This window comes from Eschrichtius robustus, chromosome 11, assembly GCF_028021215.1.
Source record: "Eschrichtius robustus isolate mEscRob2 chromosome 11, mEscRob2.pri, whole genome shotgun sequence".
NCBI lineage: Eukaryota > Metazoa > Chordata > Mammalia > Artiodactyla > Eschrichtiidae > Eschrichtius > Eschrichtius robustus.
Window position 1 is genome coordinate 8,320,695 of NC_090834.1, and position 17,557 is coordinate 8,338,251.

Here is a 17,557-nt window from a genome sequence, read left to right on the forward strand (position 1 = left end):
CTTTGTTGAAAGAATGAGTCCTTCGGGACTTCCCTGGCGGTCCAGTGGTTAAGACTCCACACTCCCAATGCAGGGGGCACGGGTTCGATCCCTGGTCGGGGAATTAAGATCCCACATGTTGCAGTGCGGCCAAAAAAAAAGAAGAATGAGTGCCTCAACTAATGAGGAGAAAGAACGCATTGTCCTGAGGAGTCAGGCAGCCACGTAAGAAAGGACATCAGAGCCATGCTGATTGACATGCGCCCCCAGTGGGCCATCCTCTCCCAACCTCTCATCCTGTTGGCACCAAGGCCTCCCATTCCCAAAAGTGCTACCACACACAAGCTCCAGGGGAATATTTAGAGTCCAATTCCTGTCCTCCCTGAGTATGTACGGGGACTACCCAAGGATTCAGGGAGCCCTCAACAAGCACTTTTTCTCCTGATAGGTCTACTGATACAGTCAAGGGCCCGTGGCAGTCCAGCACCAGATCCAGAGGACTCTTTTCCAACTTTTTAGGAAAACAAACAAACAAACTCTCCCACACTCTCTGCTTTTGCCCCCAGGGCTCCTGAGAGAGCCAACTCCCTCAAGATCAGGCTAAAGGTCACCCAGGAGACTTCTCAGGCCCCACCTACCTTCGTAGACCTTCCTCAGGAAGCACTGCTGGCTGTCTTGAGTTTGGCAGAAGCTTTCCCCGCTCTCACAAACCCCGCTGGCGTTGACTCGGTGACACTGGAAACATTCTAGAGCTGGAAAGTCAAAGCAGCATAATAAGGCCCTTCCGGCCCAGCGTCCCGGCTGCTCAGGAGGGAGCACACCTGTGACCCAGGTGCGCCTGGACACTGACCGGCTCCCAGCGCCTGACGAGTGTGCTGAAAGCAGGTCGTTTCTCCGCGCTTGGCTTACACCTGGGAGGAGGCGTGTGCGCCTCTAGGCACAGGGTCTGCACCTGAGCGCAGAGGGCTCTCCCTGTCCTCCCAGGGATGGGCTGTGCTGCTGGAGGAGTGAGGTCAAGTCCTTCACTAACCCCGCTTCTAGGGCTAGTGATCACTCCTCCTTCTGGGAACAGCCCACATGCACCACCCACAAAGAACCTTCTTTGTCCCCTTTCAATTCAAATGTAGGGCTCTCAATAAGAAAGGTTGAGGCATGGGGGAGTATCAGGGATTAGAACTGAGGTGGGAGGGAGGTAGAGGCTGAAGTAAAATGGGGTAGGGAGGAGGAAGAAGAAAGGGAAGAGGAGCAGAGTGGGACCCAAAGTGGAAGATGCAAAGGAGAGAGGGTGGAGGAGGAAAGAGAGGGGTGAGGTGAGGCTGTGGTCACCTCCAAGGCTCGGGTTAGGTCCTTGTGCCTTTCTTCCCACTGCCCCATGCCCATCAACCCACAGCCCCTGTGGGTCTGCCTCACCTAGACCCAGTCCCCACGGCCCTCCCAGATGCCCGGCAGGGGCTCACCTTGCAGGAGGCCCAGCAGCAAGGAGAGGCCCAGCAGCAGCAGCAGGAAGCGCGTCCCCATCTCCGATCGAGGACAAGGCAGTAGCAGGAGGTGGAACAGCTGCAGGCGCCCGGACCCTGAGGATCTGGCTTTATAACCCCGGCAGGCACGGCAGCCAATGGGAGCCGAGGCGAGGGGCTGGGCTTCCCCAGGATGCGGATGCGGCGTGAGCCAAGGGCCCGATGGGAGCCCCGCGTTCCTGCTGCACAGGCTCTGCTCACCGCCACCTGCCGTGCTGAGGGAGCCACGTTCTTTCAAGGCTTCTTTTGCTCCCATTTTAACTAGCTTTTAAATGGGAGAATCATGTCTGCCTTACGCGGCCAAAGGATTTATGAGATCCAGGTGAGCTAATGACCCTGGAGGGGTGGGGCATACACCGTGATCTTCCGTACTTCGGGGACTATTTCCTTGAATACAGTTTAAGTCCAGATACTGAAATCTTTTGATTTCAGAGAAATTAGGGGACTTCCCTGGCGGTCCGCGCTTCCACTGCAGGGGGCACGGGTTTGATTCCTGGTCGGGGAACTAAGATCCTGCATGACGTGCAGTGCGGCCAAAAAATGAAATAAAATGACAAAAAAAAAAAAAAAAAAAAATTAGAAGAAGTGGATACTTGCCTAGACTGTTGCTCAGTAAAGCACTAAACATAAAATAGCAGATTTGGGTTTATCTTTCAGGCAGGCTGCATTACAGACTAGAGATTTTTGTTTGTTTACACTGCTTGATGAATGTAATTTAAAAACACTGATCTGGAGGGAAAAGTTTTGTACCTTTGGCTTCAGGCTCCCTTGCAGCCCTAGGCCCACCCCAGATCCTGGGTCCCCCTCTTACCCAAACATCGGACTTCAAGAATGAACATAAACCCCCCGCAACTTGGCTTTAACCTTCAATCCCAGCTTAAGAACAGGAAACCCACTAAAACGGAGGGCTTATTCCATAGGGGTATAATTATTCCCCAGCCCAGCTCTGAAGTCTGAGGAGGTTGTGTCACCTGCTTCAGCCCAAAATAGCATGATTGACTGAGAGCTTGCTATGTACCAGACACAGTGCTAAATATTTGAACAATGTTATTCGATTTGATTCTCACACAACAGCCTATATGGTAGTTATTAATGTCTCCATTTTATCGATGAGAAAACTAAAAGGAAGCGGTTAGTCCCAGGTGACAAAGGATAGCTGGCAGATTGAAACCCGGATCTGCAGACTCCACTGACCCTGTGACTCTGCCAGGGAAACCTGGCAAGTCTTCTGGGTCCCAAGAGCCACCAAATTAGTGTCTGAGGACTGGATTCTTGCTGCCAGATATGGATCCTTTAGACTCAGAAGGTCCCTAGCACCAGCTCCACATCGTGAACAAGAATGGATGTGTTTCCTCAGAAATAATTTTTTATAATCTGCTAAGAATAAGGTTTTTACTTAGTGGTTTTTTTTCTGGGACTCCCAGTTAGCCCTAGTCCTAGAATGCTCTGGGATTCTAAGGGGAGGAGGGTGGGCCCTGATGCCTAAACCAGTTCCTGGGGGTTCTCTTCTCTCCACTCCCTGAAGCTTCTCCCTGACTCTCCTTCCAGAGAGTCCAGCTGTCCAAGCCCCTCACCGAGGCCAGGGGCTACCCCAGCTCCTGTTCACAGTCTTTCCTGCTGTGGAAAAGATAGAGGAGACCCATTGTAGCCTGAGGAGTGCTGAGGGGCTCAACATGATGTATGGTGCATGACTTAGGGGTGGGGACAGACAATGTCTGAACCTTAGGGTGGGAGGATGTGTCATTTAATAAATATATGAATACAGTTACTATAATACACTTTATAAAAGAAAGTAAAACCTAATTGCTTTCTTAGTACAAACTGTACAAAGCTTGACAAAATCATCTTAGCCCATAGAGGTATCAGGAAGCAGTCAACCCCTTTCTCAGCCACCATCAAGGAGGTTTAAAGGGGGCCTCCTTAGGGTAGACTAAGATCTTATATGTTTACCCAAAAATGGTATGCATTTTTTTTTTTTTAAGATTAAGAAAACTTCTCTGTTTCTTACAAAAGAAACACAAAAGACTGTATATGTTGGTCTCCACCATTAGTTTCAGTTGTCATTCTCCATCTGGCTTCAGTCACAGCAGAATTCCAGGCTGTTAGTTTTAAAAGCTTTTAGCAGTTGCCCTGTCATAGATGAGTTCCTATGCTAAATAAGTTTGCAAGATTTCAGTGTTCTGAAGAGAAGTCGATCATCAACTTTCCTAGGTTATAAGTACATGGGTTTAGTCCACTGGTGTGCTGGTAAATGTTTAACAACTGGCTTGTGGGGTGAAGGAGGGTGGGGAGAGTCCTGATTTGTAGAATTTGTAGATTTACATGGTGTCAATGGCAATTTCAAGCTACCATCCTGACGTCACTGAATTAAGTTAAGAGATGTGCACACCATTATACAGTATTTCTAACACACAGATACAACAGAACTAAATAACCTTAACAGTGCAGATTAATAGTAAAATGTAGTAAAATAAATAAGGAGTGATGAAGTTTTGAGTATCTTTGTTTCTAATATAATTTGTCAGTTTATATGTTAATTTTTATTAATACCTGTGTTCAACCACCAATTTGTAAAATTCCTGAAACTCTAATAATCAGCTCTCATAAGCCAGTTGAAGCCAGCTCTCAGCACACCACTGGTTGAGTCACAATTATGAAAAGCCGGTCAAGTGAAAGGTAGAAATTGCTGTATCCTTTTACTCACACAATTCCCAGTGATAATATCCTTCCTCCCATCCCTGACTTGATTTGTTACAGAAGGGACAAATATTATATGGCCAGCCAAACAGAAGCTTTCCCCACCTTTGAACAGCTGCTCCTTTTGGGTTCATGCAACCTGACGATGGAGAAGGTGTTGTCTCAAAAGGATGGTGCAGAAGTATCTAACCATCTGTTTGCAGACTGAGCTCCTGTGGGGATGTAAGGCTATGGCAGCTGTAGCTAGAGAAGCTCTGATCTGAGAGACCCTTATTTGGAGTTTCTGCAGAACTTTACTACTCAGGATTTTAGTTTTAGAAGTCAGTTTTGGCAACAGAAAAAAAGAAAGTTCTGATGAGGACAACAGAGGCCGAGAGGAAGCTGTTTCAGTGGTCCAGGGGAAAGGAGATGAGAGCCTGAACTTGGGTTATGCTGGTGGGAATAAAGAGGAGCTGATAAACTAGTTTGAGGTGAAACTGACATAATGCGGAGGTGAGGGCAAGGGGGAAGTCAGTTACAGGCACACCTCGTTTTATTGTGCCACACTCCCACCCTTTATTGCGCTTCGCAGATATTTTGCTTTTTACAAATTGAAGGTTGGCGGCAACCCTGCATTGAGCAAGTCTATCAGTGCCACTTTTTCCAACAGCATGTTCTCACTTCATGTTTTTGTGTCACATTTTGCTAATTCTCACAGTATTTCAAAGCCTCCACCAGCAAAAAGATTGTGACTCACTGAAGGCTCAGATGATGGTTGGCATTTTTTGTCAATAAAGTATTTTTAAATTAAGGTATGTACATTTTTTAGCCATAATGCTATTGCATGCTTAATAGACTACAGTATAGTGTAGACATAACTTCTTTTTAATTGAGAAAGCTTTTTTTAAAATTAATTTTTATTGGAGTATAGCTGATTTACAAGGTTGTGTTAGTTTCTGCTGTATAAACATAACTTTTATCATGTGACTCGCCCAGGCATACCTTGGAGTTTGGGTTCCGGATTACCACAATAAAGCAAACATTGCAATAAAGTGAGTCACATGCATTTTTTTGGTTTCCCAGTGCATAAAAAATTTATGTTTATACTATACTGTAGTCTAGCAGGCATGCAATAGCATAATATCTAAAAAATAATGTACATTTCTCAATTTAAAAATACTTTGATTAAAAAATGCTAACCAGGGCTTCCCTGGTGGTGCAGTGGTTAAGAATCTGCCTGCTAATGCAGGGGACACGGGTTCAAACCCTGGTCTGGGAGGATCCCGCATGCCGCGGAGCAACTAGGCCCGTGAACCACAAATACTGAGCCTGCGTGTCTGGAGCCTGTGCTCCGCAACAAGAGAGGCCGCGATAGTGAGAGGCCCGCGCACCGCGATGAAGAGTGGCCCCCGCTTGCCGCAACTAGAGGAAGCTCTCGCACAGAAACAAAGACCCAACACAGACAAATAAATAAATAAATAAATAAATAAATAAATAATTAAAAAAAAAAAAAAGCTAACCATCATCTGAGCCTTCAGTGAGTCGTAATTTTTTCGAAGAGTAACAAAAATCGCTGATCACAGATTACCATAACAAAGTTAATAATAAAGCAAAAGTTTGAAATAAGACAAGAATTGCCGAAATGTGACATAGAGGCATGAAGTGAGCAGACGTTGTTGGAAAAATGGCACCAATAGACTTGCTTGATGCAGGGTTGCCACAAACCTTCAATTTGTAAAAAATGCAGTATCTGAGAAGCACAATAAAGTAAAGCACAGTAAAACAAGGTATGCCCATTCCAAGCTAAAAGTCCCAGGAACAGAGCTGGAGTACAAATGATGAATTCAGTATCACAAATGTTGAGTTTCAAATGTTCTGGGATGTCCAGCTGGTAGTTGGATATATGGGTCTAAACTGAAAAGAGAGGAGTCTATGGGCCAGATTGGTGGATTTGGGGAGTCTTCAGTTGGTAGGTGGTGATTGACATGGATTAAGACTTCCCAGGGAGTGTGTGAAGAGTTAAGAATTAATGCTTATCAGGAAGACTAGATGGAGAAGTACAGTTTCAGGAAGGGGGAGGGGAACCATGAAAATGCAGAGGGCATTGCATATTCAGAGAATAATTAGAAGTTGTGTATGGATGTGGCCTGTGATGGAGCTTGGGATGAAGGTAGAGAAAGGGAAGGGGAGGAGCAGAAAGACAAGACAGAGAAAGTACATGTGGGGACAGATTGTGCAAGGTCTTGATACCTTCCCCTGGCAGTAGCAGTGCACAGGTGAAGCAACATGCCTTCGATTTTACTGTGCCCCCTCTGACTTTCAGGAAACTTCAGAATGGTTACCACAGCTCTGACCCCTTTCTAGGTTTCTTAACATAGATCACCATGCTAGGTATCACATAGACCTCCATCCTGGCCACTGTGAATTGCATGAAAGACCTGTGTGGTAGCCTGGCATTAGAATTTTGTGCAAAAGGGATGAGAATGAGAGGTTAAGCCATTGAGATTTTCTCTCTTGAAAACTGAATGTCAGAGTCAAGAATGTCTATTAGGACCAAAGAATAGACAAAGGCACATGTCAGGGAAGTCGGGGGTAAGCATAAGCCGTGAATAAACAGAAGTCATGAGTAAGCAGAAGTAATGAACATTCAGAAACTCTGAGTGAGCAAAAGTTATAAATCATACAGATGGCCAATAGACACATGAAAAGATGCTCAACATCGCTAATTATTAGAGAAATGCAAATCAACACTACAATGAGGTATCACCTCACACCGGTCAGAATGGCCATCATTGGGCTTCCCTGGTGGCGCAGTGGTTGAGAACCTGCCTGCCAATGCAGGGGACACGGGTTCGAGCCCTGGTCTGGGAAGATCCCACATGCCGCGGAGCAATTGGGCCCGTGAGCCACAACTACTGAGCCTGCGCGTCTGGACCCTGTGCTCCGCAACAAGAGAGGCTGTGATAGTGAGAGGCCCGCACACCGCGATGAAGAGTGGCCCCCGCTTGCCGCAACTAGAGAAAGCCCTCGCACAGAAACGAAGACCCAACACAGCTAAAAATAAATAAATAAAATTTAAAAAAATCTATTAAAAAAAAAAAAAAAAAGAATGGCCATCATTAAAAAGTCTAAAAATAATAAATGGAGAGAGTGTGGAGAAAAGGGAACACTCCTACACTGTTGGTGGGAATGTAAATTGGTGCAGCCACTATGGAGAACAGTATGGAGGTTCCTTAAAAAACTAAAAATAGAGTTACCATATGATCCAGCAATCCCACTCCTGGGCATATATCCAGAGAAAACTCTAATCCAAAAAAGACACATGCACCCCAATGCTCATAGCAGCAGTATTCACAATAGCCAAGACATGGAAACAACCTAAATGTCCATTGACAGATAAACAAATAAAGATGTTGTACATATATATATACGTATATATATATACGTATATATATATACATGTATATATATAAATGGAATACTACTCAGTCATAAAAATAATGAAATATTTCAATTTGCGGCAACATGGATGGACCTAGAGAATATCATACTAAATGAAATAAGTCAGACAGAGAAAGACAAATATTACATGATATCCCTTATATGTGGAATCTAAAATATGATACAAATGAACTTATTTACAAAACAGAAACAGACTCATAGACGTAGAAAACAAACTTAATGGTAACCAAAGGGGAAATGGGGTGGGGGGATGGAGGGATAAATTAGGAGTTTTGGATTAACAGGTACAAACTACTATATATAAAATAAAGAACAAGGTCCTACTGTATAGCACAGGGAACTATATTCAATAGCTTGTAATAAACCTAGTGGAAAAGAACATGAAAAAGAATATATATGTGTGTACATGTGTATAACTGAATCACTTAGCTGTACACCACAAATTAACACAACATTGTAAATCAACTATACTTCAAAAAAGAAAAATGTTATGAATCAGTAGGAGTTATAAGTAAGCGAAAGTCACAGCATAGAGAGTAGAAGAAAGTCAGTTTAGAGCAAGAGCAGTAAGAACGTAGGCAGGAAGACTAGAAGAAAAGAAGGTCTACCAGATAACTATTACTAGAACAGCTGTGTATCCAGAACTATTTCAGGTCACAGACTGTGTTCAGGTCTCCATGAGGCCCAGTCTGGGTGGTCTGTATTCTGACATGTATATCTAATTCCCCATCGTTTAAGGTAAACCGAATGAGGCCTGGTATCTCTCATCTCCACTGTACTCTTTTCTCTCTGCTACTTTCTCCCGGACTTCTCAGCTTGCTTATCCCCCATTTGGCCCCAAATAGTGGTCTCAGCACATGAGTCTAAATGATCTTTCAACTCAGCTCCCCATAGCTAATTTTCTCTGTCTTTCTGTGTTCCAACTGCATATTTCTAGGAGAAGACTCTGACTAAGTTCATCTTTTTTAACCAGGTCACAAACATCACAGGGGCTGAGTTGGCTAGTTCTTTGGTTCATTTGGGGCATTAGAAATTGGAGCATTAACTCATCTAGGCAGGAACTGGAATACCTCTGGATGTCTTAGCTCCAGAACTGTTCAAATTCCATAGTGAATTCTCCATCACCACATGGCTTCCTCTATGATGAGCTCAGATACTCACAGGTTGGACTTTGAAGTGCCAGACTACTGGACACAGGGAGAAGATTCCCAAAGTAGAGCCCAGTGAAAGCCAGCCTGGGTGGGGTTGAGGTATAGTCCTGTAAAGCCAACCTTAAGAAGAGGGAGGAAGAAGTTGGAGGATGAGGTTTAAGGAGAGAACATTCAGGCTTTAAGGTCTTATCTGTTAATACTGTGACTCCTGGGGAGGCGTGAGGCAGGGATGTCCCAGAAAGTTCTGATAATTACAGAGAACTGCTGGCAAACTTTAAACTGGTAGGTGGTATAGATAGCACCTCTTCCTTTCCACTAATTTCCACTGCTTCTATCAACAAAAGTCTGACTGAATGTGATCTCAGCTCTTCCTCCAAACTCACTCCACATCAAAAAAAGGAACTATTGACAGCATTCTGTGTCATGCCTTTCTCTCCTCCAGAGGAGTTGAGCCGCAGACCTGGAAATCCTAGTTTTGTCCTCCAACTCAAGCCAAGTAGGGTAGGCCTCTGCAACTTCTGATCCCTGAGGTCCTGCTTTCTCCCACTGACCCAGAATCTTCAGCCAGCCCACTCTAGGGGCTGTCTATACATCTTCCTCCATGAAGTAGAGCGAGGTCCAGAAAAGATAATTCATTTATTCCTTCATGCAGGAAAAATGCACCTGTTATGTGTCAAGCATGCTGTTAGGTAGTGAGGATACAACAGTGATCAAGACAGACTGGAACACCATTTTCAAGGAGCTTAAACTCTAATGGGGAAGAGACTTCCCTGGTGGTCCAGTGGTAAAGAACCCACCTTCCAATGCAGGGGACGCGGGTTCGATCCCTGGTTGGGGAATTAAGATCCCACATGCTGTGGGGCAACTAAGCCCACGCACCACAATTACTGAGCTTGCACGCCTCAATGAGAGAGCCCATGTGCCACAAACTACAGAGCCCACATGCCCTGGAGCCCGTACGCCACAACTAGAGAGAAGCCTGCACACCGCAACTAGAGAGAAACCCAAGCAGACGGTGGGCTGTAATGAAAAGAACCCACATGCCTCAACAAAGATCCTGTGTGCTGCAACTAAGACCCGATGCAGCCAAAAAAAATAAGGAAAATAAATACATAAAATAAATAAATATTAAAGATAAAAAAAGAAAGTCATCACATTTGCCTGCTACATGTATTAAGAAAAAGTCTAATGGGGGAGACAAGCATTAAATAAGTATAAAAGTGACAAATACATCTATTCTAGATCCAGCATTCAGTGGTACATGTAACAAAGTGGTCCAAGAGAGGTGGGCAGGGAAGAGGGAGGAGATGGGGGCTATGGTAGCTCTGCCACCCAATCCCCCCAAAGTTCTAGCTTAATACCAAGTGGATGCTTCACTGCATCCATCTTCTCAGCAGTTACAGCTCAAGGCACAGCTTTCAAATATGTCTTGTAGATCTCTTTTCAATGCCCATATCACGTAAATTCTCCTGTTACCCATTTGAGTTTGCCACCTGTTTCCTGCCAAAACCATGATTGATATAGGCCATTATGAAAATACTATTAACAGAAGTGAGCAGGGTTAAGGAAACAAAAAAATAAAGTTGGGGCATCCAGATTTAGCAACTGCAAGAAATCATCATCATTCCTAGGCCTGAGGGAGCAGGGGAAGGAAAACATGTAACCATAGCCTGGTGGAGAGCTGACGCCATGGAAGAGAGGACACCCTTTAAAAACTGTCACATCAAGACCCAGCCAGTGTCAGAACTGTGGCAGGAAGGTAATAGGAGGAATAAATACTTCAATCTCAATCCGTGTGTGTGTGTGTGTGTGTGTGTGTGTGTTCTCTCCGCCAATCTTCCATTGGCTAAACACAATCTAAAGCCAACCCCAACCAGCACTCAGGTGATCAACTCAAGAGAGATCATCCTTCTGGGGTCCAGGACCAAAAGGAAAAAAGGCTGATTTAGAGAGTCAAACAAAAAATAACCAGCTAATCACACCTCACTGTTAAGAACACTTTAAAAAGAGAGTAGATAAATTTTAAAATTTATTACATAGAGTATATGTTATTTTGGTAATATGAGTTTTTAAGGTAGGGCAGAGAGCCCCAATATACCACGGTGCATGAGCCTTCACAGTACAATTTGCCGTGGGTTGCCAGAGGTCCAACCTGCCTGATCGGGTGATAGTGAGAACCTCAGAGCACAACCTATTGTGATGAATCATGGATTGTTTCTGAGGTTCTAGAATCCCAGACTGTGGCTCAGCACTGGGAGCTTCTGCTCACAGGTTTTTTCACGGCTCTTGGGCACCCCACACCAGGGTGCCCTCTCTCCCAAAATCCAGATGAAGAAGTTTCTTCTGCTAGTGAGTCTGTATCTGCTTGGATCTGCCAGAGGTAAGTCCTCTTGTCTTGGCTCTGGGTGGACATGTAAGAGGCACCTTTAAGGCATTTCAGCCCTTGAAGAAGGAAGGCCAGTATCTTAGTTACCCAAACCAATCTAACTCAGAATTAGGAGTAGCTGAACAAGTTCAACTCTGAGAGCTACTGAACCTGTGGTGGGTTCCTCCTAGTTATGGCTTCACCATCAGAGACTAGCTTAGCACAGTCTCGTTCCTAATACTTTCAGCCACTTGACATTGTATCTGATGATCTGTGAAATGAGAAGGTTGGCCTAGGGGTTCTGCGGAGGTCCAGTGAAGGTTTGCCCCCATGAACTGAGTGTAGGGGATCCTTGTGTAGTTAATGTAGAAGGAGAGACATGAGGAGATGGGAGTGTGGTATGCCTGGAAAGTCATCCGAGAACACAGCATGGCTCTGGGCCAGAGACCTTACAAGCCCCTCTTTCATTGGTCTATCCATCCAGTGGTCTGTATTTCCTCTTTCAGGATCCCCATTCAGGGTGGGCTCTGTTCCCTCCTTCCTCCTACAGGAGAAGTGAGAGGCCATGAGCTCTGATCTGTCTGTTAAATGACAAAGTGTTTTCTGTAACGTCAGTTCTCAGAGATTTTGTCTTTTGCTTTCTTAGACTTTCAAAAGTTGACTCAGAAACGTAGCTACATAGCTACCAGATGGTAGTATGTGCTAGCCACTTGGTGGGGCAGTGAGTCATAAACTATAAGCATGATGAAGAAATTAGTGTGCTTTTTCAAGCCTCCCTTCCATATCAGAAATTTCTTTATTAAAACTTCTGTTAACTTTTGAAGGATCAGTCAAGCAGATGATATTTCTGTAACAACTTTTTAAAATTAAAAATTCCTTAAAGCCTTAGTAAATCTTACCTTTCCTTTATCAACATATTCTAATGCTAGCCTTTTGAAAGTTATTGATTGTAAGGTCTTCAAATCACTCAGAATACACACACACATACACACACACACACACAAATATATATATATATATATATATATATATATATATATATATATATATATATATATATATATATATATATATTTTCAGGATTCTTACAGAGCTAGAGTATTTTGGGGACTTAGGCCTCAAAGACCCTGTAATTCAGCTTTTGGTTAGGATTAATAACTTAGTCATTATAGTCTACTCACCACCCTTCTCTAGGTTACTCAGTCTAAATCAGTTACTCAGTCAAAGAGTAATAATTTTTAAAAAAAGTAATAACCAAATTGTCTGCTTGGTGCTACACTTAATAAAATGGAAGTTGTACTTAAGGATATTTGTCTGACAGCCACTAATAAGCTGGATTAAATGTAGAAGAGAGTGGTCAGAACAGAATGACCAGCTAAGAGTTTTGTAATTCCAAATGCAAGGTCAGGAGGAGGGAAAACTAAAATTACCTGAGCATTTGAGCAACGGACTAGGCACTTCACAATTTATCTTATTGAATACTCATGACAACTCCGTAAAGCAGGTGTAAATGGTACGTCACAAGGAATCTCAATTCAGGGATATAGAAGCAAAGATTGTTTTTATCTTAATAATTAACAGCAACTTGGCTTTGGGTCCCCAACTCACATGGATTGGGGTTGAGTATGTGAAAGAACATGAACTTGCCAAGTAAAGGTGTCTTAATCCCTTCTGGTAATTTTTGTGGGTTCATTAGATATTTGTCATCTCTAGTTTAAAAGTTATCTTCTCCAAAGTTTAAAATCTTCCACCCTCAGTTTCAGCTAGAATTACTCAGCTACTGAAACAATTTGCTTTCTCTCCCTCTTGTAACTCCATTCTTACCTTTCACCCACAGGGGAACTGGAGGGAGGCTAGTGGTGGACTTCTGACTACATGAATGATGGGACATTGATTTCCTGATGTTGGCTCTGTCAGGGAGGCACAGGTGCTTTTGGTGCTGGGTGAGGGGGCCCCCACGTGCCCACTCAGGGTACACAGATCCACACAAATATTGTGGATCTTAAAATTCTTCCCTTCAATCACAGAGGTGGTCTCTGTGTTTCCTTAACACCCCTGTCCTTCATGGTCTCCCAGGTAATTGGCTGACTGCATCCAACATCCGCAGTATCTTCAGGTGCTTGACCTAGGCCCCCAGAAACCTAGGAACCCCACAACATTAGCCTTGCTCCATAGGAAAGAACTCTTTATCCAGACGTCCTCTCTCACCTTTGCCATCTCTCTTCTGTTATTTCTCCATCCCAGGAGCATCAGGTCAACCTGTTGAGCTTCCTGGCTCTATAGATCATCAAGCTTCAGTTCAGCAACCTTCAGGTGACTACCTTTCACTTGCAAACCCTTCAGATGGTGAGGCTTTATATGAGACTTCTTCAGGCGAGAACACTTTGAGTGAGCATGGTTCAAGTGAGCACACTGCGGTTGAACACGCTTCAGGTGAGCACGCTGCAGTCGAACATTCTTCAGGTGAGCACGCTGCAGGTGAACAAGCTTCAGGTGAGCACGCTGCAGTTGAACAAGCTTCAGGTGAGCACGCTGCAGTTGAACAAGCTTCAGGTGAGCACGCTTCCAGTGAACAACCTTCTGGTGAACAGCCTTCGGGTGAAAAGCCTTCTGGTGAACAGCCTACAGGTGAACAGCCTGCAGGTGAACAGGTTGCAAGTGAACAGGTTGCAAGTGAGACGCCTTCAGGTGAACAGCCTGCAGGTGAACAGGTCTCAGCTGAACAAGTCTCAGGTGAAAAATCACCAGGCGAACAGCCATCAGGTGAACAGCCTTCAGGCATCCCGCCTTCAAGCACAATTTCAGGTGAGCCACATTTGGATGGGTGCCCATCCTTGACTTCAGGTGGGAAGTAGGTAACACATACAGAAAACCAATTTTAAGGAGTTTAGAAGAAAGAATAGTTCATACACTTCACAAACAGCTCTCCCAAAGAGAGCTGTTTACATTTTACATCTCTTTACATTTCTTTACAATAATCCCAGGTGGCAAGATCCAGGTTTTGTGGGGCCCTTTGGAGGTTAAACTGTTCAGAGGGCCCTCTTTAAGAAAAACAAAACAAATATAAAAGTGCCAGCAGTCCCTCCAACTTCACTCTATGCAAGAAATTGTGAATACAGATGCCCACAGCTCTCCTGGAAGGGGCTCACGGAAGACAACTTTGGTGAGCTTCATGCTAAATCTGCCTCTTAACAAACTATGTTAAAATGCTTTGCAAACCCTCTAAAGAGATGTCTAGCAGTGGAGCTGGTAGCTCTTGGTTTTTATGTTTGAACATGGTGTCAATGGAAATAATAAACAATCAATAATAATAATAGAAAAGAGTTTTATCTGAGCCAAAGTGAGGACTATAGCCCGGAAGCCAGCTTCCCAGATTACTCTGAGAAACTGCTCTGGAGGAGCAGAGTTTTGAGCACAGTTCCATATCTTGTCAGAACAAAGAACATTAAACAAGTCAGGGATACATTTCTTCAAGGTATAAAAAAAAAAAAAAAAAAAAAAGACCAGCACATACCTGTACAGTATGTACAGTATGGCCTTGGCACCTGGGAAGGGAGTTTTATCATCAGTGGAGTACTGGAACTGGCATCCCATGAAGAGGGATATTTAATCTTTATTTTTCACATGGACATTTTTTACTTCTGGTTAATGTGACCTTTTCTTTAATAATTAAAGCAGTTGTTCAATAGGCCACAAGGAGGCTGTTTTAGTTAGCATAAAATTCAAGTTGACTAATGTATAAACCAGAATGACTTCTCCATACCTCACTCAATATGTGAACATTTCTTTCATCAATGGAAAGTAAAGCATACTGATACTTTTGTCTGTTAGATCCAGAAATAAGTTCCCAGGACAACTGCAATTGTTTGGCTCTTACTCAAAAGGGGTTCTTCAAGGAAGGAAAGCAGGATCCAAGGTTTAATGTCTCAAGTTATTACCAGACATAGACACTTTATATTTCACCCCATTACATAAGTAGCAGTATTCCAAATTTTCAGACGAGAGAAGTTACATCATCCGGCTAGAAAGTAGCAAATCTTGGATTCAAACTTAAGTTTGACTCCAAAGCCCATATTCTTTCCACTTTATGCTTCCTTAATTAGGGAATTGGCAGTGGAGGTAGAGAGGCAATATGGAATCACTTCAAAGAGACTGCGCTTTGTGACAAACTGCCCTGATTGAAGGTCACTTTGAGAATAGAGAATTGATGTAATGTTTGCAACATTACAGCATTCTAAAACAGATTATTAATCAGTCAGATTTCACTGCAAGTGTCTGTGCCTTGTGGATAAGTGAGAGTATGATGGGGAGTAGGAAAGGGAGCCAGTCACATGAGGAGTTCTATTGCTCCTATTGAGTTAGACACGGCAGAAGGGCATCTAATGATAAATGTCCGGGAAGCCACTGGGTGATGAATTAGAATAAAAGTCAGTACTAGAGAGATAAATGTGGGATTCATCAGCAATGAAAATCATAGATGAAGCAATAAGAATGAAGGCATTTCCTCTGGCACAGAAGAGAAAATATGCTCTTTCAGGCACAGAGCCCTCACATCCCCAACAAGAACCAGGAAAAGAAATGTGCTGTATCCACCTACTTGTTGCCCATCACCCCTCCCCAGATGTGTGACTCAAGGCTACACAACCTGGATCCTAAGGTTATTTCATCAGGCTGATCTTAAATTTTCAGGCCCAGTATTAAATTGCCACACATGCTCTTATATGAATGACCAAGGAAAATGTCTTCGAGGAGAGGGAGTCTGCTCCACCCAGAATTCCCAGCAGTGCATGTTAAAGAAGATCTTTGAAGGTATGTGGGGACTTCATGAGCCAGTCTTTGCCAGAGGACACATCAACCAGCTTGAGTACTGATGGGGAGGAGATAGGGTGGCGGGGGCCTGAGGAGGGAACAAGCTGTGATTCCCCAAAAACTTGGAGATTCTGGAGAACCTTATCCTTTCAAGAATCAAGAGCAGAATTCCAGCTATTGATGGAGAGGTCCTTCCCAGCAGGCTTACGATGTCTTAAAAAGAGGCAGGGAGATTGGCTGTCTCTTCCTATTAAAGAAATGTGTGGGTTGCCCCTTGAGCCATTGAGACATTGACTGTAAGCTCAGGAATGTGTCTATCTTGTTCATGGCTATATATTCCTAGCACTTAGCACAATGTCCAGCCCGTGGTAGGCATTTAGTAAATATTGAATAAATGAGTTAAGTAATAAACAGTTGTCCACCAGTCTGTGTTCACAGGTTGGCAGACATGTACGTGTCTTCCTACACCTCTCTACCCTTACACTCAGTCCTCATCCCCAAAATAAGGAAGGGATCTTGGTTACTTCCATCCCATGAACTTCCCTTGACTGCCTGACTTCCCTTGTGGTTCGTTTGGTCCCTCACTAGAGAGAGTGGGCAACTGATCGGGGGAAGGGCCCAGAAGAAGCAGATGGAAGGGAGGAGTGAAAGAATATACAAGTTGGAGGATTTGGTCATGCCTACATAGGGACACTGGGAAACATGGATGAAAGCTAAGATTGGAGGAGGAAGCTTTCTGCTCATTACAGTCTGTCTCTACTTCTTTCAGGTGGAAAACTTCAATTCATCGTCCAGGGCTGTGAAAACATGTGTCCATCCATGAACCTCTTCTCCCATGGAACCAGGATGCAAATTATATGCTGTCGGAATCAACCTTTCTGCAACAAGGTCTAGAAGCCTGTGCCCTTGCTTCCTGCTCTGACTCAGGCAGCAAAAATCCTCCCTCACCCAACTGGACTCAATTTATATTTAGTTTCTTCCCCAGTCAACAACTAATCACATCTTCCTCTGCCTGAGTGTCAGACAGGAAGCTCAAATATCTTTCCTCTCCTATCCATGCCCTGTTACACATTCTTCTCTGGCCTCCAACTTCTCTATCCCCTTACCCCATCTCTCAACATTCTTTTCTTTTTCAATAAATTCCACATGATTAAAGAATATAGACTCCAGACAGAGTCTTTTCCCATCAACCAGGGGCAGGGTCACCCTGAGCTTCCTTCTGCTCCACACAGTAAAGGAGATCCATTTTTTTTTTCTTTCTTTCTTTCTTTTTTTTTATTTTTGAATTTTATTTATTTTTTTATACAGCAGGTTCTTATTAGTCATTCATTTTATACACATCAGTGTATACATGTCAATCCCAATCACCCAATTCATCCCACCCCCACCCCCACCCCCCCACTTCTTTCCCCGTTTGATGTCCATTTGTTTGTTCTCTACGTCTGTGTCTCAATTTCTGCCCTGCAAACCAGTTCATCTGTACCATTTTTCTAGGTTCCACATATATGCATTAATATATGATATTTGGTCTTCTCTTTCTGACTTACTCACTCAGTATGACAGTCTCTAGATCCATCCACATCTCAACAAATGACCCA

The 17,557-nt window shown here is 43.8% G+C and overlaps 1 protein-coding gene across 4 annotated transcripts; it reads left to right on the forward strand.

The window, feature by feature from the left end:
• Window positions 1-11,113: 11,113 nt before the first annotated feature.
• LOC137771910 (acrosomal protein SP-10-like) lies at window positions 11,114-16,853 on the forward strand. 4 transcript variants are annotated; one of them, XM_068555691.1, is made up of 5 exons: window positions 11,114-11,165; window positions 13,395-13,643; window positions 13,674-13,955; window positions 15,840-15,959; window positions 16,729-16,853. In XM_068555691.1, exons 1-5 carry the CDS (start codon window positions 11,114-11,116, stop codon window positions 16,851-16,853), a joined length of 828 nt encoding a protein of 275 aa, XP_068411792.1. The 4 variants fall into 4 exon arrangements, with proteins under 4 accessions (XP_068411792.1, XP_068411793.1, XP_068411795.1 ...); XM_068555692.1 differs by having other exon boundaries at window positions 13,674-13,913; XM_068555694.1 differs by having other exon boundaries at window positions 13,395-13,463.
• The last annotated feature ends 704 nt before the right edge of the window (window positions 16,854-17,557 follow it).